General features: G+C 43.9%; 1 protein-coding gene across 1 annotated transcript in view; it reads left to right on the top strand.

The window, feature by feature from the left end:
- Positions 1-27,553, top strand: part of fras1 (Fraser extracellular matrix complex subunit 1) — a 136,215-nt gene that overhangs the window by 102,018 nt on the left and 6,644 nt on the right. Inside the window, exons 39-61 of the mRNA XM_056418623.1 lie at positions 150-312; positions 415-547; positions 3,254-3,444; positions 3,988-4,141; positions 5,226-5,486; positions 5,939-6,127; positions 6,755-6,874; positions 7,927-8,106; positions 14,500-14,624; positions 15,857-15,997; positions 16,525-16,752; positions 17,264-17,377; positions 18,879-19,029; positions 20,490-20,649; positions 20,734-20,902; positions 21,773-22,019; positions 24,423-24,767; positions 25,127-25,287; positions 25,698-25,845; positions 25,918-26,123; positions 26,208-26,364; positions 26,960-27,160; positions 27,263-27,450. Coding sequence (XP_056274598.1) covers positions 150-312; positions 415-547; positions 3,254-3,444; positions 3,988-4,141; positions 5,226-5,486; positions 5,939-6,127; positions 6,755-6,874; positions 7,927-8,106; positions 14,500-14,624; positions 15,857-15,997; positions 16,525-16,752; positions 17,264-17,377; positions 18,879-19,029; positions 20,490-20,649; positions 20,734-20,902; positions 21,773-22,019; positions 24,423-24,767; positions 25,127-25,287; positions 25,698-25,845; positions 25,918-26,123; positions 26,208-26,364; positions 26,960-27,160; positions 27,263-27,450 — 4,132 coding nt within the window. The remainder of the gene's footprint in view (positions 1-149; positions 313-414; positions 548-3,253; positions 3,445-3,987; positions 4,142-5,225; positions 5,487-5,938; positions 6,128-6,754; positions 6,875-7,926; positions 8,107-14,499; positions 14,625-15,856; positions 15,998-16,524; positions 16,753-17,263; positions 17,378-18,878; positions 19,030-20,489; positions 20,650-20,733; positions 20,903-21,772; positions 22,020-24,422; positions 24,768-25,126; positions 25,288-25,697; positions 25,846-25,917; positions 26,124-26,207; positions 26,365-26,959; positions 27,161-27,262; positions 27,451-27,553) is intronic.

The following is a 27,553-nucleotide window of genomic DNA, read 5'->3' as shown; positions in this document are numbered from 1 at the left end:
TGGGGGACTTGTACAAACAAGAGCCGGAGATTTGTTTAACGAGGATGAAATGGGCACCGGGATGGATATGGACGTTATTAGTGCTCGGCAGTGATTGGCAGCTGCGTGGTTGTGGGAGGGGCTTATGCTTTCTTTCCTCCCACCTGCAGGTACGTCACCTCCCTGGAGACGGGCAGCCAGCCGGTCACCGACATCTTCCACTTCGTCGTATATGACGCCGACGACAACCGCCTCGACAACCAGATGTGCACCATCACCATCACCTCGGCGCCCAGGCAGCCGCCCACGCTCACGGTGCGCAGCGGCATCAAGGTAAGCCACGCCCCCTGCCACGCCCCCCCTCATTGTGAAAAGATCAGAGTGTGTGAAATATGTATTTTTTTTTATACCTGTTTCCTGTATTTTGTCGTCAAGGTCCAGGAAGGTGGCCGAGTGCAGCTGTCGACCAATCACATCATAGTGTCGGACCTGGACACGCCCAGGAAGGACCTGCTGGTCTGGCTCGTCAGTCCACCGAAATACGGCTTCATCGAAAACACCAGAAGAGGTGAAGTCTTCTATACAACCAGAGGAGTCACCCCCTGGTGGTTAGAAGAGAGAATGCAGCTTTAACACAGGAAGCATAGACTTCTATACAACCAGAAGAGTCGCCCCCTTGTGGTCAGGAGAGAGAATGCAGCTTTAACACATGAAGCATTGACTTCTATACAACCTGAGGAATCGCCCCCTGGTGGTTAAGAGAGAGAATGCCGCTTTAACACATGAAGCATAGACTTCTATACAACCAGAGGAGTCACCCCCTGGTGGTTAGAAGAGAGAATGCAGCTTTAACACAGGAAGCATAGACTTCTATACAACCAGAAGAGTCGCCCCCTGGTGGTTAAGAGAGAGAATGCCACTTTAACACATGAAGCATATACTTCTATACAACCAGAGGAGTCACCCCCTGGTGGTTAGAAGAGAGAATGCAGCTTTAACACATGAAGCATAGACTTCTATACAACCAGAAGAGTCGCCCCCTTGTGGTCAGGAGAGAGAATGCAGCTTTAACACATGAAGCATAGACTTCTATACAACCAGAGGAGTCACCCCCTGGTGGTTAGAAGAGAGAATGCAGCTTTAAGTTGATATGTGTAGCATCACTTCATTCTCTTCTAAAACCAGATGTGAAGCCCTCTTAATGCAAATTATTCGACATGCAAGAAGGACTCATCTGGGTCGGAAGAACACGCGGAGTGACAGTCGTTGGTATTCAGTGGGTCGGCCGCTGAGTTGACACACAACAACGAGGGTCGCACTGCAGGAACACACACACACACACACACACACGTGATGTATTCATATGCAGATATATGCAACAGCAGCCTCCTGATTCTTTTTTAATCATCCCAGCTGCTGCAGTTCAACACAAAAATGCCATCGGCCCCTCAATCCGCCCAATTAGAGACATTTTAATTTCAAATGAAACCTTACACATCTCTGTCCTTAGAGACACGGGGTAACTTTTAATGAGCAAAAAAGCAAAAAGAAGATGAACTTTCCTCCGGCTTCATGCCCACAAGTTGACGCTCATTACCGAGGAGGAACCACCTGCTGGACACTCTGTGAACTACATGTCTGAGATGCCGCGTGCTTTATTGTAACTTCATGTTTTTAATATACCTCCGGCCTTTGTTTGTCGTTGAGGTAAGAATGCTTCATTAGAGGAGCCGTCACTCATGCATCTATTTACCTTATGATGACACATACCTGCCTGTAGTTATTGTTTCATTTCTTATTCTGCTGCACAGGAGACACTAGTGTAGCTCCCCTGCAAAACAATGGGATCCTTGAAATAAAGAACTCCGAGACAAATTTGTAATTTGTGAAATTGGGCTATACAAATAAACTGAATTGTATTGAATTGAACTGAATTGAATTGAATTGAAAAGACCCAGAGGTTTTAGGCTCACGATGAATTTAAAAGCAAACACAAACTTAAAGATATCAATGAGAGAGATTTCATAAACAAACGTTGTCTTTTATTCTTGTAAATTCATGGATTAATCTCTCGGGACATTTTCTAGATTAATCGATCTACGCTTCGGCCCATAACATGTCAGGAAATAGTGAAAGACGTCTTCCTTTATCCAAAGAAACCACGAATATTCTATTTTAATATGATTTGAAACAGCGAAAAGCAGGAGTTATTTTCAGTTTGAGAGGCTGAAAAACTGTTTTTAGGTCGTCTGCAAAGGTCAAAGAGGTGATCTCGTTAATAAAAAGAGAGCAATGTCATTTAATTTCTTGTTCATAAGTCTAAAACCCCAAATATATATTATATAGATTACGTTTGATATAAAATAGAAAAAAAAGGAAATATCTATTTTTTTAGGAGCTGAAACATCATTTTGTGCCATTTTCTTTATTATTTTTGCATGAAAAAGTACTTTAATGATAGATGTACTGTCAAAAAATAACAACCAAACACACATAATAATGAAGTGTGAAAATCAGTTTTTTTAACTTCTATTCCTTAAACCATAAATGATGTTCCATGAGTTTATTCCACAAGGCGACAGCATGAAAAGAGACTTCAAACACTTTTTAATGAACTTCCTGCTTCGCCACATCAGACCTCAGAGGTCAGAGAGGAGACGCCCTCACCTGACGCCCGCCAGATGATGATGAGATTTACTGCTGTCCCTGAAGCACACACACACACACACACACACACACACACACACACACACACACACACACACAATCTATTCCCCACGGTGCTCTGACGCCGTCAGCCATCCGTCTTCTTCTTTGTCTCCACATCTCGAGGTCGATTCTTGTTCCTTTCGCTCCGACTCTGAAGCGAACCGTAAAAGTGTCTCTGGGCATCGATCCCCCGGACTGAGCCGCCGACAACAACTCGGACTGGAAGGGAAATAAATTAAATGTGGAAAACGCAGTTTTGGAATCAAAGGTCCGCCGTCTTTCTCAAAGAATCATTTTTAAAGGTTCTTTGAGACACCTTTATAGGTTATTTGAAGAACTCTTAAAGGAAATGGTTCCACAAAGAACCCTGGTTTGAAAGGTTCTTTGCGGAACCAGAAATAGTTCTTCTATGTCATCACTCTGAAGAACCATTTTCAGTTCCAGATTTATTTACCGGAAATGAGCTGGCGGATTCAGGGTCTCAAAAGTGGGTTGAGGGTCTCAAAGGGGGGTTCAGGGTCTCGGGTCCAGCCCTCTAACGTGTCTTGCGGGTCTCGTCCAGCAGGGGGCTCGGCCGGCGGCTCGCGGGTCGTCACCCCTGACGCGCCGTTCTCCGTGGACGACCTGACGGCCGACCACGTCTTCTACGTCCAGGACGGCCGGCGAGAAGCTCGGGAGCATCGGGACGTGTTCAGCTTCTACGTCAGCGACGGGCACGGCCAGACGGAGGCGCTGGATGTCCACATCGACATCCAGGTAGCTACGGGAGCCCGGAGAGGGACAAAAATGAGTTGTTTTGACTGTTTTGACTCAAAATACATAAGTTCCTTTAAAAAAAAGAAAGAATATGTGAAACATTTTATTTCGTTTTTAAGTATTATCTGGTGATTTAAAAATAAATGTAGGATCATTTCTATCCTCTGAGATCTCACATCGACATCCAGGTAACTGGTTCACTACGGAAGCCGGAGAGGGAAACTTGGTCCTTTGTACAGTTTAAAACATTCAATGAGAGAGATTTCATAAACAAACGTTGTCGTCTTTTATTCTTGAAGAACCTTCAACGAGTTCATCGATTAATCCTTCGGGACGTTTTCGAGATTAATCGATCGACGGTTTCAGCTCATAAAATGTCAGAAAATAGTGAAAAAAAACACACAACATATTCTGTTTTAATATGATTTAAAACAGAAAAAACTGAATTATTTTTAGTTTTTTGAAAGGCTGAAAAACTAAACTGTGTTCAGTTTTTGCATTAAAATGTACTTTAATCGTGTGTGTGTGTGTGTGTGTCGGCAGAGCCAGGAGGACCGGGAGCCCGTGGTGGCGGTCAGCAGCATCCACGTGGAGGAGAACTCGGGCGTCATCATCACCAACTCGTCGCTCAGCGTCACCGACCGCGACACGCCGGAGAGCGAGATCCTGTTCACCGTCGTCAGGAGGCCGTCCTACGGTGAGCGCTGATGTCACCGTGATATATTTATATATGTATTGATATAGTTGTTTATATGTATTTATTTATAGAGTTATATATATATTTATAGAAATGTATATATAAACACAAACATAATACAATCAGATGTCACACAGACACACACTAAAACAGACACACACGCTTGTAAACACATTACTCTCGTAGTCATGCCGCTGGTCCACCGTGCTCCAACTGACCTCCCAGCGCTGTTTTTCCCGACGTCCACTGAACCTCCCAGATTGGGTTTTCTCTCCGGCCGGCTGAAGGCCCGATGGACTCGGCAATTTATCATCTCACTCATTTGTATGAAAGATCGGAACCTGAAAAACTGTTTTTACTCGTCTCATCTGCAGTTTTAACATTTATGAAATTAATATTTCTTGACAGCGGGGGGGGAAAAAGTTACACGACTTAGATTACGTCCATTTATTACCCCCCCCCCCCCCCCCCCACACACACCTGCTCAGAGACACACACACACAGACAGCCCAGCAGAGTCATGCTGAGAGGTTTCCAGCATGTCGATAGTAAATTGTTCTGAACATAAGAGATGAACACACACACACACTAAAACAGACAGACATCCCTCATAAGACACACTCACAAGCACACACTCACAAGCACACACACACACACACACACACATTGAAAGCTCCATAAAGCAGCAGAGTGAACCGCCGCCATAAAAACCAGCAGCGTGGCCGGCGGCAGGAGAGGAGTGATGTCTGTCTGTCTGTGTCACACACACCTAATAGAAATGTCAGCGCACAGCGAGCTACCTGTTGAACTTTCTGTCGCATCAGCGTGAACAATTTAATAGCTTGCACTAAATTTAAGTCCTAAAAAAATTATCAATTATGAATCAACTTTTAGCCGAAAGTGGTACGAAGAAAGTTTGTGTGTTATAGTTTTTATATTTAGATATATTTATAAATATATATATTTATAAATATATATGTTTGAACTATATTTTGAGTTTCATGACCAGCCTGATATGAATATGAAGGAAAAAGATTTAAAGGAACCAAATTAATACTTCAAAGGTTCATCGATCTCCCCTCAGGCAAACTCCGCAGACGTCAGTTTTACTCTCAGCCGCTGGAGAACGGCCGGGTCCTGGATCAGGGCTCCACCTTCACCTACCAGGACGTCCTAGACCGGCTGCTGGTCTACACGCCGGAGACCTTCAGCTGGGGGGCGGACGAGATGGGCTTCACGCTCACGGACGGCGTCTACACGCACACGGGCCGCCTGGAGTTCACCATGGACGTCAGGAGCGAAGGGCCCCGAATGACCGTTAACAGGGGCCTGCAGCTCCCGGCAGGTGAGGGGTCGAAGGGGGTCTAGGGGTCGAAGGGGTCTAGGGGTCGGAGGAGGTCGAAGAGTCCGAGGGTTGTCTAGAGGTCGGAGGGGGTCTTGCGGTTTAGGAGATGAAGGGGGTCTAGGGGTCTATTGGTTGGAGGGGGTCTAGAGGTTTAAGAGTCGGAGAGGTCAAGGGGTCTAGTGGGCGACGGGTCTAAGGGTCGGAAGGGTTCTAGAGGTCGAGGGGTCTAAGGATCTAATGGTCAGAGGGGTCTAGGGGGGTCTAGGGTTCGGAGCAGCACTTTGACTGGATACAGTTCTTCAAAAGGAGGTAGATAATGTGAGGCTAATATCTAAGGCTCTGGATGTGCCAATGACTTCTCGTAAAGGCGTTCCCCAGGGGACCCCACTGGGTCCCCTATAGTTTCCATTGTACCACCCGGCATCATGACAACGTTCCCTCGGTTCCCCCAGGGTCTTCGTCCAAGGTCACGGAGCAGAACCTGAAGGGCTCGGACGTGGACTCGGACAGCCTGAAGCTCCGGTACGTCCTCACCAGAGACCCTCCGGCCGGGAAGCTGCAGCTCAGCAAGAGCGGCCGCGTGGAGAAGATCTCCGTGAAGGGACCCGTGAAGAGCTTCACCCAGGACGACGTCAACAGAGGTTTCTACTGAGTCTTCTGGGATGGTCCAAGTACAACGGGCATAGATACATGTCTGATGATATTTGTTTCTTAACAAACATCCTCTTGGGACCGTTTAGGACGCGTCGGTTTCTGCTCATGAAATGCACTTCCTTGTTTTTTTGGCTCTTTCAAGGGTATTTCAAGGGTATTCAAAGGGTCTTTCAGGGGTATTTAAATGGTCTTCATAGGATCTTTATATGATCTTTAAAGGGTTTTTATAGGATATTTAAACGGCATTTAAAGGCTATATAAGGGGTCTTTAAAGGGTATTTAAAAGATATTTAAAGAGCCTTTAATGGGTATTCAAAATATCTTTGATGGGTATTTAAAGGATCTTTAACAGGCTTTAAAGGCACTTTAAACTTTAAAGGCTCTTTAAAGCTAAAGTGGATTTGGTGTCACACAGGACTCAGGCAGCTGTCACCTGGATTAAAGTCCCGTGTTTGTTTGACCCTCCGAATGGTTCATGTTGGCATTAGTAGGAAGTGAGTGTATGGTATCGTTAGTGCTAATATAACATTTATCTAAGTCTAAACCACATTTCCCATGAACTCCTCCCCCTTGCTATCCGATGATGTCACAGATGATGTCACTCTGCTCTCCAGGCCTGCTGCAGTACAGCCACGAGAAAGGGGAGAAGGGGGGCAGCCTGTCCTTCAAGTTCAACCTGGTCGACCCGGAGGGCAACAAGCTGATCGATCAGTCCTTCTTCATCAGCGTGCTCGGTAGGCCCCGCCCCCCCTCCCCCACCCCACCCCACCAATCACGTTTCATCTCGCCTCTTTCCTCCAGCTCTCTGTTTGTATCCTCTGATTACTTCCCTTCTCTCAAACCCCTCCATCTCACTTTCACGCCTCTCGCTTCCAATGTCATCTCCTTCTCCACTTCCTGATAGACTCTTCTGCTCCTCTTATCTTCCCTCTCTCCAAAATCTACAACTCTTCTTTTTTTTTTACCGAAGTGAGAAATCAACCATCGATTTTTGTTTCTTTTTCTGCTTTTGGATGAATTCTTTTCATATCCTCTTGGGGACAAATTCAAGCAAAAAACACCCAACTTTGGCGAATTACGGTAGCGCCCCCTATTATTCAAATCGCACAACATTTTATTTACAGAGTTCAGGATGTAATCTGCACATATCCTGCACGTTTCAAGTGATTACTCCCAATATTGTTGAAGTTATGAGCATTTAAAAACAAGCTGTCACCAATACATCCTTTCCTGGTTTCTTTCCATGACCTCCTGGACTCCTCTCTCCTCTTTCCTCCAGCTCTCCGTTCGTATCTCTTCCCTTCTCTCAAACCCCTCCATCACTCTTTCACACCTCCTGCTTCCAACTTCATCTTCTTCTCCACTTCCTGATAGACTACTCTGCTCCCTTTATCTTTACCCTTTTTTCAAAAATCTCAGACTTTCTTTTATTGAGGTGAGAAATCAACCCTCAATTCTTTTTTATCTGCTTTTGGGACAAATTCAAGCAAATAACGCCATAAACGCCTAACTTCGGCGAGTTATTGTAGCGCCCCCTATTGTTCAAATCGCACAATATTTCATTTGCAGGTTCCAGGATGCAATGTGCACATATACTGCAAGTTGCAAGTGATTAGTTCTAATACGGTTGAAGTTATGAGCATTGGAAAACAAGACACACCCCTAAGAGGTTCATTGGTCCATAGATCCTTAACACAATGAGATAGTTCGAACAAGCTTTCACCAAGACATCCTTTCCTGGTTTTCTTTCCTCTGTCGTGACCTCCTCCCTTCCTCTCTCCTCCAGAGGACCGCCTCCCCCCGGTCGTGGTGGTGAACAAGGGCCTGGTGCTGGACGAGAACACGGCCAAGAAGCTGACCACGCTGCAGCTGTCGGCCAGCGACCAGGACAGCGAGCCGGGCGAGCTCGTCTACCGGGTCACCAAGGAGGCGGGCCTGGGCCACCTGGAGCACGCCGCCAGCCCAGGTACACCCCCCCCCACCACCACCCTCACCGTCAAGGATTCTGGGTGTGTTCAACAGAGCTTGACTGCAAGATGTACCGACTCAAAACATATATAAACTTGGGAGGACAAATAGACTGGATGCAAGTTTCTGAGAATGACACTCAAGCACTTTATTTTCTGCAGGTGCATCAGCTTATATAGACCTGGTCACATGACACACAAACCTGAAATGCATAAGCAATAATTGGGAGCACAATCAGTTCTCAATTATTCAATTAACACCCCCACTTGATCACACATTATTGCTAACCATAAATCATACAACAAAAACAAACATGGAAACCAACGTCACTTAGTTTGGCTAATGCAATTGTACCTTAGTTATCTTTAAAAATCATATGTACGTCATACAGACAGTCATCAAGATGTTCAAGCAGTTGAGATAAGTAAAGACACTTGTGTGGTGGCGGCCAACGCCGTGTACTCTGCCTCACAAGTTGAAAGTGCTACAGTTGGCTGCTTCTTGGTCTTCCAGGAAATCAGAGGACCGTTCTCACTCAGACTAACACAATAACCAGTTATACTGCGTCGGTCAGTTGCATCACCTGCATCACTGTCAGCAAACAACCTCAGCCCATCACATTTTCTGGATCTGAGCCTGATCACTCTCTATCCCATAGAAGTCTGGCCTCCTCCTCTCTCTAGCAGGGTATCTCTGTGAAGACTGGGATTCTGGCTTGACCTCACCTGTCTGTAGGCCTATCTGGCTTGGACCTGCCTAGCCTCTGGGATGTCATTCTGCTCGGGTTTGTCAGGGTCAGGTCTGGTCGTCCTAGACTGGACACCACTGTCATCGTCGGACATGTCATCATTCTGCTGTCCCTCAACACAGGACATGAACCTCACCAGTCTGTGCTTCATCACCTTCCTGCTGTCAGGGTAGTAGACCATATAGGCTGGACTGTTCTTGTCATAACCAACGAAGATGCCTTTGTCAGACCTTGACTCTAGCTTCTTCCCGTCCTGCCTGTAGGCGTAACACAGAGTACCAAACTTCTGCATCCTGGAGACATTAGGTCTCTTCCTGTCAGCATAAAGTAAGGCGCCTCTCTGGTGCGGTTGTTGAAACATCTATTCCTCACCACTGCAGCAGTCTGGACCGCATACGGCCATAGCTCCTTGGCTAACTGGCTTTCCAAGAGCATACATCTAGCCATGGCAAAAAGGGTTCTCCAGTTACTCGGCAGTGCCATTCTGGTGTGGCGAGTACGGTGCTGATGTTTCATGTCTGATTCTATTTCTACAAAGTAGGGCTTGGTAACCCTGCCCTGTGAACTCGGTACCATTGTCAGATCTGATACACTTCACTTTCCCATAGGGGGCTGTGTCGGCTAGAAACCTCTCTATAGCTTCTACAGTGTCACTCTTGTGCTTTAGACAGTACACAAACACTGCACTTGAGTAGTCATCAGTAAAGGAAAGTGCATACCTATACCCTTCCCTGGACTCAGGGTCAATGGGGCCTGCCAGCTCAGTGTAATCCAGCTCCAAGGCTGATTTGGCCCTGACATCAGGCTTCCTGTTCCTGCTCTGAGTGAACTTGCTGGTGCATCAAGCTTGTATCGACCTGGTCACATGACACACACACCTGAAATGCTTAAGCAATAATTGGGAGCACAATCAGTTCTCAAGTATTCAATTAACAGGGTGGAAGTAAAAAATAAAGAGTCTTGTGCCACTTTTTAAAATAAATAAATAAATAGCCTTGGGGAAATAAAACATAAGGCGTGGCTGTAAACAGGAAACTCATTACGACGTTGATGAGTCCAATGAATTTACTGCAGACTCGTACGCCATTAATTTATATAAAGAATGGTTCACTCTGTCCTTGATAATTAACTACACACACACACACACACATCGAATGACTGCAGGCTATTATTACTCTGACAGAAAAAACAAACAAATTAAAACCAGTGTCCAGGTAACAGCACAGAGAGAGGGAGGGGAGAGAGGGAAAAGGAAGGGGGGAGAGAGAGAGGGAGAGAGAGAGGGGGGGAGAGAAGGGGAGGAGAGAGAGAGGGGGAGAGAGGGGGGAGTGAGAAGGGGAGGGAGAGAGAGAGGGGGGGGGGAGAGAATAGAAGAATAGAATAGAATATACACTTTTATTAATCCCCAAGGGGAAATTAGTTCTCTGCATTTAACCCATCCTTAGTTATTAAGGAGCAGTGGGCTGCGTGAAGCAACTGGGGGTTCAGTGCCTTGCTCAAGGACACTTCGACTTGCAACACAGCATGGGGAGAGCGGGGATCGAACCCACAACCCTGCGGTTGCAGGACGGCCCTCCCCACTTTCAAAGCCTTCAACAGCTTATTGGTTGTTAGCTACTCTGTTTATTTCGTTCTATCTTCTTATCTGTGTTCACGACGGAAAAACACCAAGAACGAGTCAACCGATGCTAATGAATCTGATTCTGATTCATCCGCGATGCTTAACGTAGTGCCGGTTCTCATGAAAACAATTGACGCACAAATGGGAATTGTGTTTTTCTATTTATTTGGTGTCGAATAAGAAGCCAAAGTAAGATTAATTTATAGCCTTTTAGCGTTTATTTATTTTACGTGATTCATATTCAATGTTTGCAAAACTAATGAAAGCCACTTGAGTCTCCCTGGTGTATATTATGTATTCTCATCCTTCAGATGTCAGCCTCCATCAGTGTATGAATGAATACAAGTCCATTTTCTATTTAAATCACACATAGAAAGCTAAATGTTTTCCCAAATATTTCTATTATTCTCCATTTTTCTGCAACTGTGAGTTCCCAGATCCATTTCAGGCCAATAGTTCACACTCTGTTTATAGTCAGCAGGTGTGCACACACTACATACATATATACAGGGGCGTTTTTTCCTACAGGCGGTATAGGCGGCCGCCTAGGGCGCCATTCAGAGGGGGGTGCAAAAAAAATGCGGCCAGCAAAAAATATATATATATACAGGACTGTCTCAGAAAATTAGAATATTGTGATGAAGTTCTTTATTTTCTGTAATGCAATTAAAAGAACAAAAATGTCATGCATTCTGGATTCATTACAAATCAACTGAAATATTGCAAGCCTTATATTCTGATTTATTGCTGATTATGGCTTACAGCTTAAGAAAACTCAAATATCCTATCTCTAAATATTAGAATATCATGAAAAAGTATACTAGTAGGGTATTAAACAAATCACTTGAATTGTCTAATTAACTCAAACACCTGCAAGGGTTCCCTGAGCCTTGACAAACACTCAGCTGTTATAAATCTTTTTTTTTACTTGGTCTGAGGAAATATTAAAATTTTATGAGATAGGATTTTAGAGTTTTCTTAAGCTGTAAACCATAATCAGCAATATTAAAAGAATAAAAGGCTTGCAATATTTCAGTTGATTTGTAATGAATCCAGAATGCATGACATTTTTGTTTTTTTAATTGCATTACAGAAAATAAAGAACTTTATCACAATATTCTAATTTTCTGAGACAGTCCTGTATATTATATATTTTTTTTTGCTGGGCAGTTTTTTTTTGCGCCCCATCTATATCTCCAACCAATATTTTGACATTTAAAAAATAAATCTAACATTAGGGTAAAATGAGCCAAAAATCGAAAACGGAAGGGGTACGTACCTCCTTGGTGTTATCAGAACATGCTAGCACAGTGAGGCGTTTGGTTAGAGTGTGTGTGTTCAAGAACTTTGAGAACGAAATAATGAAGAGGCAAAAGCCATCCGGCGCGGAATTTAAGAAGAAAAGAAAGGAAGAAGAAGAGAAACGTGCAAAGGCGAAAGGTAAATCCTTAAATTCTGTTCTTAGCCTAGAATGAATTCCAGATAAGAAAACGTTCATGAATGCGTGAATTGCCCCGGGCAATTTAGTGGAATTAAGAAGAAAAGATGCTCAGCATCAACCATGAAGTTGGTGCTCAGATTCGATACAATGAAGTCATTGATGACTTTGCAGCGAGGAAGGCCAGAAGGACTGCACTGTAGCTCTTGAAGTGTGGAGTGAAATGTATATAGTTCTTTAGACAACGTTCATTTGCACTTTTTATATTATACAATTTATTTGTTTATTTTTAATATTATATTTTGATTATTTAACACTCTTAAATTTACATATATTATTGTATTGTTTGTTATTATTATTGTTTGTTAACTAAGTTGTTTATTTGTTTTGATTCTATAGTGTACACTTTGCACTCTTGTTCTTGCAATGAATAAAGCACTACTGTTAAGAATAGCGTCAATGATTTTCCGTAAAAAAAAAAAAAAATGTTCCGTTTCACATTTTGGTGAATTCCGTTTTATTCCGTTTTGTCTAATTTTGTTCAGGTAGATAGATAGATAGATAGATATAGATAGATAGATAGATAGATAGATAGATACTTTATTAATCCCCAAGGGGAAATTTGTCGTGACAGTAGCAGCAACACACAAGAATAAAAACAAAACACAAAATATAAGAAACAGGGATGAAAGATATAGAAGTATACAAGTAAAATAAAAGTAAAATACAAAACAAAATATATATGTAAATATACAACACACATGCATACACAACACACAACAACACTGACAAATCAAATACAAAAATATTAAATATAGACAGAGTGCAAAAAGCAAAGTGTGTGTATGAGTGCAGAGCAAATGAAATGAAATGTGTGTGTATGTGTGTAGTGCAAACAAATGAGATGTGTGAAGTGCAGATCAACATAGTGTAAGTATTCAGTTATTGTTGTAGTTATTGCACTAGGATCTGGCAAGAGGTGATCTGTTGTAGAGCCTCATCGCAGGAGCAGCGGCAGGAATGTTCTCCTGTATCTGTCCTTGTGGCAGCGGAGCGTGAGGAGACGTCTGGAGAAAGTCCTCCTCTGTCCCTGTAGGAGGTGGTGGAGAGGGTGTGCATATGGCATGACTCTGTGTTGTACTGGAAGTCACTGGTGTACAGGGTGAAGAGGAAGGGAGACAGAACAGTTCCCTGTGGGGCTCCAACATCACTGACCACCGTTCCAGACAGCACACGGCCCATTCTGACAAACTGTGGCCTGCCTGTGAGGTAGTCAGTGATCCAGGAGATGGTGGACGTATCCACACCGACCACCCGCAGCTTCTCACTCAGCAGCAGTGGCTGGATGGTGTTAAATGCACTGGAGAAGTCAAAGAAAGTGACTCTCACAGAGACACCGGTAGATTGATTGCTTAAAATTAGTGAATAATATGTGCCACAAGTGACCCAGACCTTCTAAGATTGTTGTTTGCCAGCCATCAACAGAACAGAAAACAAAAAAAACATTATTTGCAGGCGATGAGGGAGTGAATGTGCACCGTTGATCGGGGGGGCGTGGCCGGAGCGGAGTTCAGCACAGACGTGGGGATTTTCTCAGGGATTTTGTTCTTTATTTAATGTTTGTTCATTGTTGCGATCGTTGTTCGGTTTATTTGAAAAAAATTCAGTCTTGCAGGGCAAAATAGCGTTTGAAAGTTGCAATTCCGTTTTCGTGCAAAATCTTTGAAATCCTCTGTCGTTTCTTTCCGTGAAATGAGATCAGCGATCAGTGTTTAAACTCCTGGAAAGCGAAAACACTTTGTATTTCCTGTTGTGAGGTATTTTCATACGACGGGGCTGAGAAAGCAGGAATTTTCATACCATGCATCCCTTCCGCCGAGGGAAATAACTTTTTGAGTTATTGCCTTCATATCAAAGTCACCGTCGGCATTTATTGATTATTGTCTATTCCTTCACATGACGAGAAGCCACTAACGACCTCATTCACAACACAAAGCCAGCTACGTGATGTAAAACGCGGTTGACTTTGAGTTATCGGTCTCACACGCTCTCGTTTCCAGACATTAAAAACCTGCCTAGGCTCATCTGGTATTAATGGAGCAATTGTTGTCTATGATGATTGAAATGTCTGCTGTGAGAATATGTTTGGGTATCATTCAAAGAACTCCGTTTTCTCCATAAAATGTCTCTGAGGCATCCAGCCACAACAAATTAGCAGAAATTAAACTCTCGGGATGAAAAATATATTTTTGGTTCCCTTACGAAGGCAATTTCCTTTATTTTCACGCCGAGTCTTGTTCGATTGCTGCAATCAAACCTGATTATGTTTCCCTCTGAGGAGACAGTGGCGGAGTCTGGTTGAAAAGAAAGAAAAGGTTTGCCTTTAGTTTAAGTTCATGATATAAAGATGGAGTCATAAATCCATCGGATCTGAGACAGAAAAGATGTACGGTGACAAAGAGACACAAGACAACTGTCACTGAAACTCAATACGGACACGATTCGTGGAAAAACAACACAATGCACAAATAAAGTAAATTATTTTACGATTCTTTCAACTCTTCTTCTTCTTCTCTCTCTCCAGGCACCAGAACCAGCACCTTCACCCAGGCTGATCTGGTCTCACGCAGCATCCAGTACGTCCACACCAGCGAAGAAGAGAAGCACGCCGACCAGTTCTCCTTCTCCGTGTCCGACGGGACTAATGAGGTGAATGAAAGGGGTCTCTGAAGACCCTTTGCGGAGGTTGGTTTGGTTCAGATTGGTCCAACGATGAAGTAGCCTTAAGGGAACGTTGTACATTCTCTTTACTAAAAACTCTCCAACTATTGTTCTGCTTTATTTTTCCTGAGTCATACTTTGTCGAGAGTCTGTTCACAAGTTGTGTTATTATCGGGGTGATTTTAGGCCTTTGTTGTGCATCCATCCAGGAGATATTCATCCTGAAAGTGTTTTTTTTCTTCTAATCGAACCTAAAACTTCTATTTTCATAGAAATTTCATCTTTATTTACTCTTAACCAGTAACATACATACTAATATTTACACATCTGAACAAACGCTCATATGTGTTGCCTTTATTATAACACCAACATTATTCAAATAGCTTTTGTGGTTGCAGAGCTACGGCCTTTTTAGTTTGGGTATGTCATTTCAAGCAGAAACCTCAAAAATCGTGTGGGGCTAAAAAGCCTTATATATTAAATGTAGCCTTAGATATTAAATGCAGGGCTTTTCAGTTGCAACTACAGACATAAATCAAAGTCCACTTCATTTGACTAATTTCACTCATATTAAACCTTTTTTTCCACTCAAGAGAATAGGCCCTCACAGCTTATTGTTCTGCACCTTGGTGGCACTTTTTAGAAGTGTATTTTTACACCAAGACTATGTTAAAGAACGCTATATTCGGGGAGGTTGGACCTCCAACCAGAATACGCAACAAACTGTCTCTCTTTAAGAGTTCAGGGTAGGACGACGGGCACGTGATTCATGCTTGAGCATTTTTTAACAATGCTGAGCCCACTAAGCTCTCACGATAATGAATTAAAGACAGGCAGTGTTTATCCTCCGAATAAAGGACCCTTCAGGCTGCTTTGTCATTGGCTTGTTGTCGTTGTTTCAAGCCTCGGAGCCTAAATCTGCTTTGCTAATCCAGAATAATGAGGAGCGAAAGAACTTGAGTAAACATGTGAAAAGGTCATTTGGCCATTTGTGTTGTGTGTCTGTGTGTGAAATGGTCTGGTGCTTTTACTTTTGTTCATTCTCTCTCTCCAGTTGGGGGGGGGGGGGGCGCTCAGCTTTCTGTTGCACTGCATATTAATAAGCAAGTGTTCTGCACTCCACAAGATCTGCAAGTCGTGTTTTATTGCATTTTAAATTTTAAATAAAGCAGAATAGTTTTAAATATGTCTTTCACTGACACCATCCACGCCGTCTCCAGGTGGCCCAGACGTTCTACATCACCATCAGACCTGTGGACGACTCGCTGCCTCTGCTCCAGGTTCCCGGCATGAGGGTCCAGGAGGGCGTGAGGAAGACCATCACGGAGTTTGAGCTGAAGGCCACTGATGCAGACACTGAGGTAGGACACACACATCTCTGAAAATCTGAATATATATATATATAATATATTATATACTATTATTATTATTTATTTATTATTGTTATTAATTGTATAATTAGTTTATTAATGTATTTTATTTATTATTATTTATTTTTTAAATTAATTAATAAAATAATTAGTTTATACATATTTTTTTAGTAGTATTTACTTTTTATTATTATAATTAGGTTCTAAATGTATTTATTTTATAATTGAATTTTTCTTTAATTTGAATGTTTTTTATTAATTATTATTGTATTTTTATTTTTTCTTGTTATTTATTCATTCATTTTATTCCTTAATTTTGTATTTTAATTGTTTTAATTACTTATGAATGTATTTTTTTTATTTTATTGTTGTTTATTCATTTATTTTGTTGTTATATATTTTTGGAAAAAAGAAAATAGCGGGACCTCCCAATGATGTGTGGTGTCAAACGGACCGAGCTGATCCGGTTCTCCTCTGCAGCTCCATCACTGAACTCTTTCTCTAAAACCTTTTGCCAGGCGGAGTCCATCGTCTTCACCGTGGTCCAGGCTCCTCGTCACGGCACCATCGAGCGCACTGGCAACGGGCAGCACTACCGGCAGACCGGCAGCTTCACCATGGACGACGTGTACCAGAACCGGGTCAGCTACAACCACGACGGGTCCAACTCGCTCAAGGACCGCTTCACCTTCAGCGTGGCCGACGGCACAAACCTGCTGTTCATGGTGGAGGAGGGTGGCACGGAGGTGAGGGGGGGGGGTGAGAGTGTGTGTGAGAGAGAGAGAGTGTGTGTGTGAGAGAGAGAGAGAGAGTGTGTGTGAGAGTGTATTAGTGTGTGTGTGTGTGTGAGTGTTTGTGAGTGTGTGTGTGTGTGTGTGTGAGTGAGAGAGAGAAAGTGTGAGTGTAAGTGTGTCTGTGTTTGTGTGAGTGCGTGCGTGTGTGAGTGTGTGTGTGAGTGTGTGTGTGTGCGTGAGTGTTTGTGTGTGTATGTGTGTTTGAGTGAGTGTGTGTGTGTGTGCGCATGTGTGTGTATGAGTGTGTGTTTGCGCGTGTGTGTGTGTGTGGGAGAATGTATTTGTGTGTGTGTTCATTATTCAAACTGCAAAACATTGTGTGTGTCCCTTTTAAACACAGTAGATGGGACCTTGTCTTTGTCATTTCCGTGTTCTCAGGAGCCTGAATGCACCACTTTAATAATAAAATGTTATTCAATCCTTCACAAATCCTCTTCTGCATGTTTTCCTAATCTTTCCTCAGATCGTGACGGCCGCGCCGCAGAAGTTTAAGATCGATATTCTTCCGGTGGACGACGGCACGCCGCGCATCGTCACCAACCTGGGGCTGCAGTGGCTGGAGTACACGGACCACACGGTACCTGACGATTACTCCTTCATGTGGCAACACATGGTCGCCTCCAAATTACAGACATGAGGCTGCATGATTACTGTTTGGGCCAATCAGGCACAGGGGGCCTAAGGGGTCCTTGTGGCTGTTTCATCTCTCTTTGTTGTTGTTTCATGTCTCTTTGTGGTTGTTTTGTGTCTTTGTGGTTGTTTCGTGTCTCTTTGTGGTTGTTTTGTGTCTCTTTGTGGTTGGTTTGTGTCTTTGTGATTGTTTCGTGTCTCTTTGTGGTTGTTTTGTGTCTCTTTGTGGTTGGTTTGTGTCTCTTTGTGGTTGTTTTGTGTCTTTGTGGTTGTTTTGTGTCTCTTTGTGGTTGTTTTGTGTCTCTTTGTGGTTGTTTTGTGTCTTTGTGGTTGTTTCGTGTCTCTTTGTGGTTGTTTTGTGTCTCTTTGTGGTTGTTTCATCTCTCTTTGTGGTTGATTTGTGTCTCTTTGTGGTTGTTTTGTGTCTTTGTGGTTGTTTTGTGTCTCTTTGTGGTTGTTTTGTATGTCTTTGTGGTTGTTGTGTGTCTTTGTGGTTGTTTTGAGTCTCTTTGTGGTTGTTTGTGTCTCTTTGTGGTTGTGTTGCATCTTTGTGGTTGTTTTGTGTCTTTGTGGTTGTTTTGTGTCTCTTTGTGGTTGTTTGTGTCTCTTTGTGGTTGTTTTGTGTCTCTTTGTAGTTGTTTGTGTCTCTTTGTGGTTGTGTTGCATCTTTGTGGTTGTTTTGTGTCTTTGTGGTTGTTTTGTGTCTCTTTGTAGTTGTTTGTGTCTCTTTGGGGTTGTTTTGTGTCACACTGTGGTTGTTTTGAGGATCTTTGTGGTTGTTTCATGTCAACGACACATGGAACAATCACAAAGAGAATCAAAGCTCACATGAGGAGAACCACAGAGAGCAGCCTGCTGGTCACTTGCTCCCCCTGGTGGTTCAGACTCCTCGACACAACGGCATCTTCAACATGTTTCATGTTCCTTCTTCTTCGATCTGTGTGTCTTTGCTCTGCACATAATTTAGACTTTGATGTTAAACTTTCATCTGCTTCTAACAGCTGCACCGAAACAAACACATCCTCAGTGAAACTATTATTTCTCTTTCTTATTCCTTCTTATTTCTCTAAACTGTCATAATCTCTTCCACTGAAGGCCGATAACAGTCCCATAAAAACACTACTGGAGATTATTTCGTACCCAGTAGTGTTACCACGGAGACACATCAAAGGCTCTGAGACAGAACCGGCGACAGTTGAATACATATTTAATATTTACACGTCTCACAGCCTCCGTTTGAGCATTTCATTCACATTTAAAGTCACAAATATGTCAATCAAAAGCTCAGATTCAGAACACGTTTTAAATATATAGCAGCTGGTGAGAAGTGCAGGAAGCCGATAGACAATCAATACTTCTGTGCAACAAGAATGGACGGAATTCAATCCACCGGCGCTTTGTTTACACAACGATGATGTTTAATGTGCCGTGTGTCGGATACCCATCAGGCCACCAACCTAATTACCAAGAAGGAGCTTCTGACCACCGACCCAGACACCGACGACGGGCAGCTGGTCTACGAGGTCACCACCGAGCCCAAGCTCGGCTTCCTGGAGAGCAAAATGAAGCCCGGAGAGGCCGTCACCTCCTTCACGCAAGGTACGCGAGAAGCATAGACTTCTATACAACCAGAGGAGTCGCCCCCTGGTGGTCAGAAGAGAGAATGCAGCTTTAACACATGAAGCATAAACTTCTATACAACCAGAGGAGTCGCCACCTGGTGGTCAGGAGAAAGAATGCAGCTTTAACACATGAAGCATAAACTTCTATACAACCAGAGGAGTCGCCACCTGGTGGTCAGAAGAAAGAATGCAGCTTTAACACATGAAGCATAAACTTCTATACAACCAGAGGAGTCGCCACCTGGTGGTCAGGAGAAAGAATGCAGCTTTAACATATGAAGCATACACTTCTATACAACCAGGAGTCGCCACCTGGTGGTCAGGAGAAAGAATGCAGCTTTAACACCAGAGGAGTTCTGGTCTCTTTCCTTTTTAAGATTATTTCATTTGAAGGATTAAAAAAGAAAATCTCTGAAAGTTTGGTTCAAAGGCTCCTCGGCCATGTTTGTTTTTATCTTCTTATCTTCTTATCTTCACCTCTCGGCTGCAGCCGGCGATCAATGTCGGAATGTCTGCTTTTTGGTGAGATGTTGATCTGGAGGCTGAAGAACTTTGATGTGTTTCTGCATTCAGGAGCTTGTGAACGTTCACGATAACAAACATTCAGCTTCACCCTGAGAGAGAACAGATGAATATCATCGAGAGGGAAAGTACTGGAACTAAATGTCAACATTTACTCTCGTTTTTGGGATTTATTTTTATTTTTTATTGACCATTTCATACTATTTATCGCTGCACATGTTTATATTGTTTATTCTGAACTTCCTGAAGGTCCTTGAACTCTCTCAATTACAAAATTATTGCTTTTCTCCGCCCTCGTCAGGACGCTTCAAACAAAAGTTTTTTTATTCCTCAGAAGTCGTGTGAAAAAAGAAATTCTGAAAATTATATGGAGTCATTATTTCCCAGCGATCTTAATTATAAAGATGTTATCCCTGCGGGGACAGTCGTGTCATGCTGGGTAAAGATTAGGGCGTAACATGACGGCCAATTAAGGATTATTATCACTTATTAATAAATCTGGCAACTGTTTGATCTATTAATCAATTTTAAAAAACATGTCGACCAGAACTTCTTTCATTTCAAGACGGACTTTTCAAATAATTAACCATCATTTTAGTTTAATGAACTCCATCGATCAGTTACTTCATCAGTGAGTCCATCTGAAGAAAATATATCGGGAACTAATTTGATCATTTGTTATTTTTTAAAGCAAAACCAGCTCTTTATTTCGAGAGGTGAATTACAACAGGCATTTTCACCGTTTTATAGATACAATATTTATTGATTAGTGAAGAAAATAATCAAGTGGGAGGAGCTCAGCGGGGTGAAATATATCAGGATAACCGTAAAAAAAAGTTGTACTATACGAGATGAACAAAAACAGCCGAATCGGTGCAGTAAAAAGGTGACGTGTTTTATTGATCGTCCTTCCAGCCGATATCAACATGGGTCTGATCCGCTACGTGCTGCAGCAGGAGGACGTCCAGGACACCGTGGACAACTTCAAGTTCCTGGTGAAAGACAGCAAACCCAACGTGGTCAGCGACAACGTCTTCCACATCCAGTGGTCGCTCATCAGCTTCGAGCACAAAAGGTCAGAAAAAAAAGTCAATAATCCATAAAATAATAATATAAATCCATAAATAAATAACCCCCGCTCTGCGTTTCCTTCCCGCAGCTACAACGTGAGCGAGAAGGCCGGCACGGTGGCGGTGACGGTGAAGCGGACGGGCAACCTCAACCAGTACGCTATCGTGCTCTGCCGCACCGAGCAGGGCGTTGCCACCTCCACCAGCAGCGTGGGCTCCCGGCCGGGCCAGCAGGACTACGTGGAATACGCCGGACAGGTAGCGGAGAACCGGCAGAACCGACAGAACCGGCAGAACCTCGAGTTCTTTTTAATCAGGCAATTTAAAAAATGTCTAAAGCTTCAGACTTTTGACTTGTTGGTTTAAGCTTTTTTAAAATTATTTATATATAAATATATATATATGTATATATATATCCATATATGTGTATATATATATATATATGTATATATATATGTATTATGTAACTTTGGTATTAAATTCAAAAAGTGAGAGCAAAATTAATTTAATTTAATACTTTGAAGTTGTTCCTTCTTGAATAAACTTTTAAAGAATAACACTTTTTTAAAGTTTTACCCTCAAATCTTCAATCTTTTGGTCTTGAAAATGTTGCTCTCAATTGTACTCAACACCCGACGGTCCCTGAACGTGCCATTGACTTGTTAGGTTAAGCTCTTTTCTTTATTTAAGTAACTTTGCTATTAAATTCAATAAGTGAGAGCAAAACTTATTTAATTTAATTTAATACTTTCAAGTTGTTCCTTTTTGAATAAACTTTTAAAGACCCGACGGTCCCTGAATGTAACGTTGACTTATTGGTTTAAGCTTCTTCTTTTTTGATATATGTAACTTTGGTATTAAACTCATCAAGTGAGAGCAGGAATATATATCAGAGTTAAGTCAACTTGTTCCTTTTTGGAAGTTTTCATTAAATAACCTATATAAGAATGAAACTAAAAGTTATATTCTTCAATCTTTTGGTCTTTAAAATGTTCCTCTCGATTATAAATTATTTGTCACGTTGACATCTAATGATCTTGTGAGGGAATATTTTCTTAATTTCTCTTCTTCGTGCACAGAAACACGCGTTGACCCGACGGTCCCTGAACGTGCCGTTGACCCCCCCAGGTGCAGTTCGACGAGCGCGAGGACACCAAGGTGTGCACGGTGGTCATCAACGACGACCAGGTGTTCGAGGGCGCAGAGAGCTTCCAGGTGGAGCTCAGCATGCCGGCGTATGCGCTGCTGGGCGGGAACACGCGCGCCCTCGTCTTCATCAACGACACCGAGGACGAGCCCACGCTGCAGTTCGACAAGAAGACGTACCACGTCAACGAGAGCGCCGGCATCGCGCACGCCGCCATCGAGAGAAAAGGTTTCCCGCTCTTTGATTACTTAATAACCGACACTTGACCGGCACGTGACCAACACACGACCGTCACATGACCAACACATGACCAACAAATGACCAACACACGACTGTCACATGACCAACACATGACCAACACATGACCAACACACGACCGTCACATGACCAACACATGACCAACACATGACCATCACACGACCATCACACGACCATCACACGACCGTCACATGACCAACACATGACCAACCCATGACCGACAGATGACCAACACATGACCAACACATGACCAACACATGACCAACCCATGACCGACACATGACCAACACATGACCAACACATGACCGACAGATGACCGACAGATGACCAACACATAACCGACACATGACCGACACATGACCGACACATGACCAACACAGCGACCGACAGATGACCGACAGATGACCAACACATGACCGACACATGACCGACAGATGACCGACACATGACCAACACATGACCGACAGATGACCAACACAAAACCGACACATGACCGACACATGACCGACAGATGACCGACACATGACCAACACATGACCAACACATGACCAACACATGACCGACACATAACCGACACATGACCAACACATGACCGACACATGACCAACACATAACCAACAGATGTCCAACACTTGACCAACACATGACCGACACATGACCGACACATGACCATCACATGACCAACCCATGACCGACAGATGACCAACACATAACCGACACATGACCGACACATGACCGACACATGACCGACACATGACCAACACATGACCAACACATGACCGACACATGACCAACACATGACCGACAGATGACCAACACATGACCGACACATGACCAACACAGCCAACACAGCCAACACATGACCGACATGACCGAACATAACCGACATGACCGCGGCCGACACATGACCAACACATGACCAACACATGACCAACACATGATCAACACATGATCAACACATGACCGACACATGACCGACACATAACCGACACATGACCATGACCAACATGACCACACGCAGCCAACACATGACCGACATGACCAACATGACCGTCATGACCGACACATGACCGACACATGACCGACACATGACCAACACATGACCAACACATGACCAACACATGACCGACACATGACCAACACATGACCGTCAGATGACCGACACATGACCGACAAATGACTGACACATGACCAACACATGACCAACACATGACCAACACATGACCGACACATGACCGACACATGACCAACACATGACCAACACATGACTGTCACATGACCAACACATGACTGTCACATGACCAACACATGACCAACACATGACTGTCACATGACCAACATGACCAACATGAGCAACACAGATGACCAACACTTGACCGACATGACCACATGACCGACACATGACCGATATGACCAACACATGACTGTCACATGACCAACACATGACCAACACATGACCGACACATGACCAACACATGACCGACACATGACCGACACATAACCGACACATGACCGACACATGACCAACACATGACCAACACATGACCAACACATGACCAACACATGACCAACACATAACCGACAGATGACCAACGCGGCCGACAGATGACCAACATGACCGACCGACATGACCAACACATGACCAACACATGACCGACACATGACCAACATGACCAACGACCAACACATAACCGACAGATGACCAACACATAACCGACACATGACCAACACATGACCAACACATGACCAACACATGACCGACACATGACCAACACATGACCAACACATGACCAACACATGACCGACACATGACCAACACATGACCGACACATGACCGACACATGACCAACACATGACCAACAGACCAACACATAACCGACAGATGACCAACACATAACCGACACCGACATGACCAACACATGACCGACACATGACCAACACATGACCGACAGATGACCAACACATAACCGACACATGACCAACACATGACCAACACATGACCGACACATGACCAACACATGACCAACACATGACCGACAGATGACCAACACATAACCGACACATGACCAACACATGACCGACAGATGACCAACACATAACCGACACATGACCAACACATGACCAACACATGACCGACACATGACCAACACATGACCGACACATGACCAACACATGACCAACACATGACCGACAGATGACCAACACATAACCGACACATGACCCACACATGACCGACACATGACCCACACATGACCCACACATGACCGACACATGACCGACACATGACCAACACATAACCGACACGTGACCGACACACGACCATCACATGACCAACACATGACCATCACGTGGCCCCGCCCTCTTTCCCCCCAGGCGACACCTCCAGCACCGTGTCGGCGCTCTGCTCCACCGTGGCCCGCTCGGCTCAGGGCAGCAGCCTCACGGCTCTGGAGTCCGGCTCCGACTACAAGAGCCGCGGCGCCACCGGCGACCACCGCGTGGTCCTCGGCCCCGGCGTCACCATGACGACCTGCGACGTCACGCTCATCGACGACAGCGAGTACGAGCTGTCCGAGGAGTTCGAGCTGGTGCTGTCGGACCCCTCGGACAACGCCCGCGTGGGGCGCGTGGCCACCACCAAGGTCGTGATCGACGGGCCCAACGATGCGTCGACCGTCACGCTAGGAAACGCCACCTTCACCTTCAGCGAGGACGCCGGTACGAGACGCTCCTCTCCTCCGGAGTCTAAACATTTCAGTGTTTTCATTCATTTCTATTTTGATATTGAAATATATTACATTATAATCACTTTAAATAAAATATAAATAATAATAATATATATTAAATAATATATAATGTATAGAATTATAATATATTTTAATTATATAATTACAAGTATTATTACTATTATATATATATCATTTAGTGTGTACGTTTCAGTTTTTTATAATTTTTTTAGATTTGATGGTATATATAGGTCATATGAAATGATTTTATTATTATTTTAAATATAAATAAACAATAACAAATTAATAATAATAAAATATATTAAATTCTCTATACAATGTATTCATCAGGCACCATAGAAATCCCGGTGCTGCGTCGGGGCAGCGACCTGTCATCTGTGACCTCCGTGTGGTGCGCCACCCGACCTTCGGACCCCCCCTCCGCCAGCCCCGGGGTGGACTATATCCCCAGCTCCAAGAAGGTGGAGTTCAAACCCGGTAGAACCCAAGAGGTGAGGACCGAGACTCCAGAGGCCTCCTCGTTAGTACAGGATCGATTTTTTAATTTGAGGAAAACGTTCTTTTTTTATTTCTTTCACGCTTTTTTTCATCCAATTTGAGAAAACTTCAGATTTTTATTTAGTAATTGTTTTCATCTAATTTGAAAAAAAAATCTGATTTCTATCTTTCATGCTTTTTTCATCGAATTTGAGAATAATTCAGATTTTTATTTCACGCTTTTTTCCTCGACTTTGAGAAAGATTTTAAAGCTTCTTAATTCACAACATTTGATCTCTGAAATTATTTGTATTTCTCTGAATATTATATATCCCCTCCCTTCCTCAGTATTTAAAGTTTTTTTGGGGCCCGGTCGGTTGATAAATCCCTCTCCGTTGGTTTCATAACGCCTTCTTCTCCTCAGACCTGCAGCCTGACCATCATGGACGACGTCCAGAACCCGTCCATCGAGGGCGCCGAGTCCTTCGTGGTGTTCCTCAGCTCCCCGCAGGGCGCCGTCCTCCAGGAGCCCTACGAGGCCGACGTGGTCATCACCGACACCTTCCAGGACAGTACGTTCACCTTCTACTCGTATCACGCTGCTACGTTCGAGGCTCCTCCCCTCACAGCCGTCTCTCCTTCAGTTCCCAGCATGCAGTTCGAGAAGACCGCCTACACCGTGGAGGAGCGCGGCGGCGCCCTGCACATCCCCGTCGTCCGCACGGGCGACCTGTCCCTCAGGTCGTCGGCGCGCTGCTTCACCCGCACCATGTCGGCCATGGTGATGGACGACTTCGAGGAGCGCAGGAACGACGACGAGTCGCGCGTCACGTTCCTCCGAGGGGAAAAGGTCTGGCGGGGTTCCTTCTCTACGAGACGAAAAACACGTTTGTTTGTATTTATTAAACCAAACGATCTTCTTCTGGTTCTCCAGGTGAAGAACTGCACTGTCCACGTCCTGGACGACTCAGTGTTCGAGCCCGTGGAGGAGTTCCAGGTGCATCTTGGGACGCCGCTGGGCGACCACTGGAGCGGCGCCATGGTGGGCGCCGCCGACGTCGTCACCGTCACCATCACCAACGATGAAGACGGTGAGCTCAGACAGAAGATTTATGATTTTACACCTTGAGGATGATACTTTTTAATAGTTTTTATAGTTAAAAAGGTCAAAGTATGCCATGTGGAGCATTACGACCACCAGAGACTTTAAATACAATAGAAATGTTATAATTTGAATTATAGAATTATATAATTGCAATTTTATATATATAGAATTTATATAAATATATATTGAGACTTTAAATAAAATATAAATAATAATAATACATTATAATTTGAATTATATAATATGTATTTGCAATTATATATATAATTTAGTCTAGACGTTTCAGTCTTTTTATAATTTTTTTAACAGATTTGATAGTTCGATTATATATTATCAGGGCTACACCTAGATTAAAATTATATTATTATAATAAATATAAATAAACAATAACAAATTAATAATAACATATACTCAATTATATATTACTGACAGCAGATATATATATGTTCCATGTAACACCTCGATGATAATACTTTTCTTAATAGTTTTAAAAGTTCAAAAAGGTAAAAGTATGCGACATGGCGCAGTACGACCCCCAGAGGGCGCCACCGTGACCTTTTCTTTCCCTCTTCGTCCTGCAGCTCCCACCATTGAGTTCGAGCAGGCGTCCTATCAGGTGAGGGAGCCACCCGGGCCCGATGGCGTGGAGGTCCTCGACGTCAAGGTGGTCCGCGGGGGGGATCTGGACCGCACCTCCAAGGTCCGCTGCAGCACCCGAGACGGGTCGGCCCAGTCCGGGGTGGACTACAACCCCAAGAGCCGCGTGCTCAAGTTCCCCCCTGGTCAGTTCGGCTAAAAATACATTATATTTCTTTACATATTCATATTTTCTGAGTCGATCTCAGGTCCAAACTTGTGGTTCTGGTTCCGCTCCGGTTCTGTAGGGATGGACCACATCCTATTCAAGGTGGAGATCCTGTCCAACGAGGACCGGGAGTGGCACGAGTCCCTGACGCTGGTGCTCGGCCCTGACGACCCCGTGGAGGCGGTGCTCGGGGAGATCACCGTGGCAACGGTGACCATCCTGGACCAGGAGGCCTCGGGGAGCCTTATCCTGCCCGCCACGCCCATCGTAAGAAGATCTCTGAGGGTCTTTCTATTGAGACCTTCGGATTTTCATAGAATGAGATTATGAAGATTATGCAAAACTAAGAGCATTAAAACTGTAAAAGAAA

The sequence above is a fragment of the Pseudoliparis swirei genome, chromosome 7, assembly GCF_029220125.1.
Source record: "Pseudoliparis swirei isolate HS2019 ecotype Mariana Trench chromosome 7, NWPU_hadal_v1, whole genome shotgun sequence".
NCBI lineage: Eukaryota > Metazoa > Chordata > Actinopteri > Perciformes > Liparidae > Pseudoliparis > Pseudoliparis swirei.
This window is presented reverse-complemented; position numbering and strand designations above follow the sequence as displayed.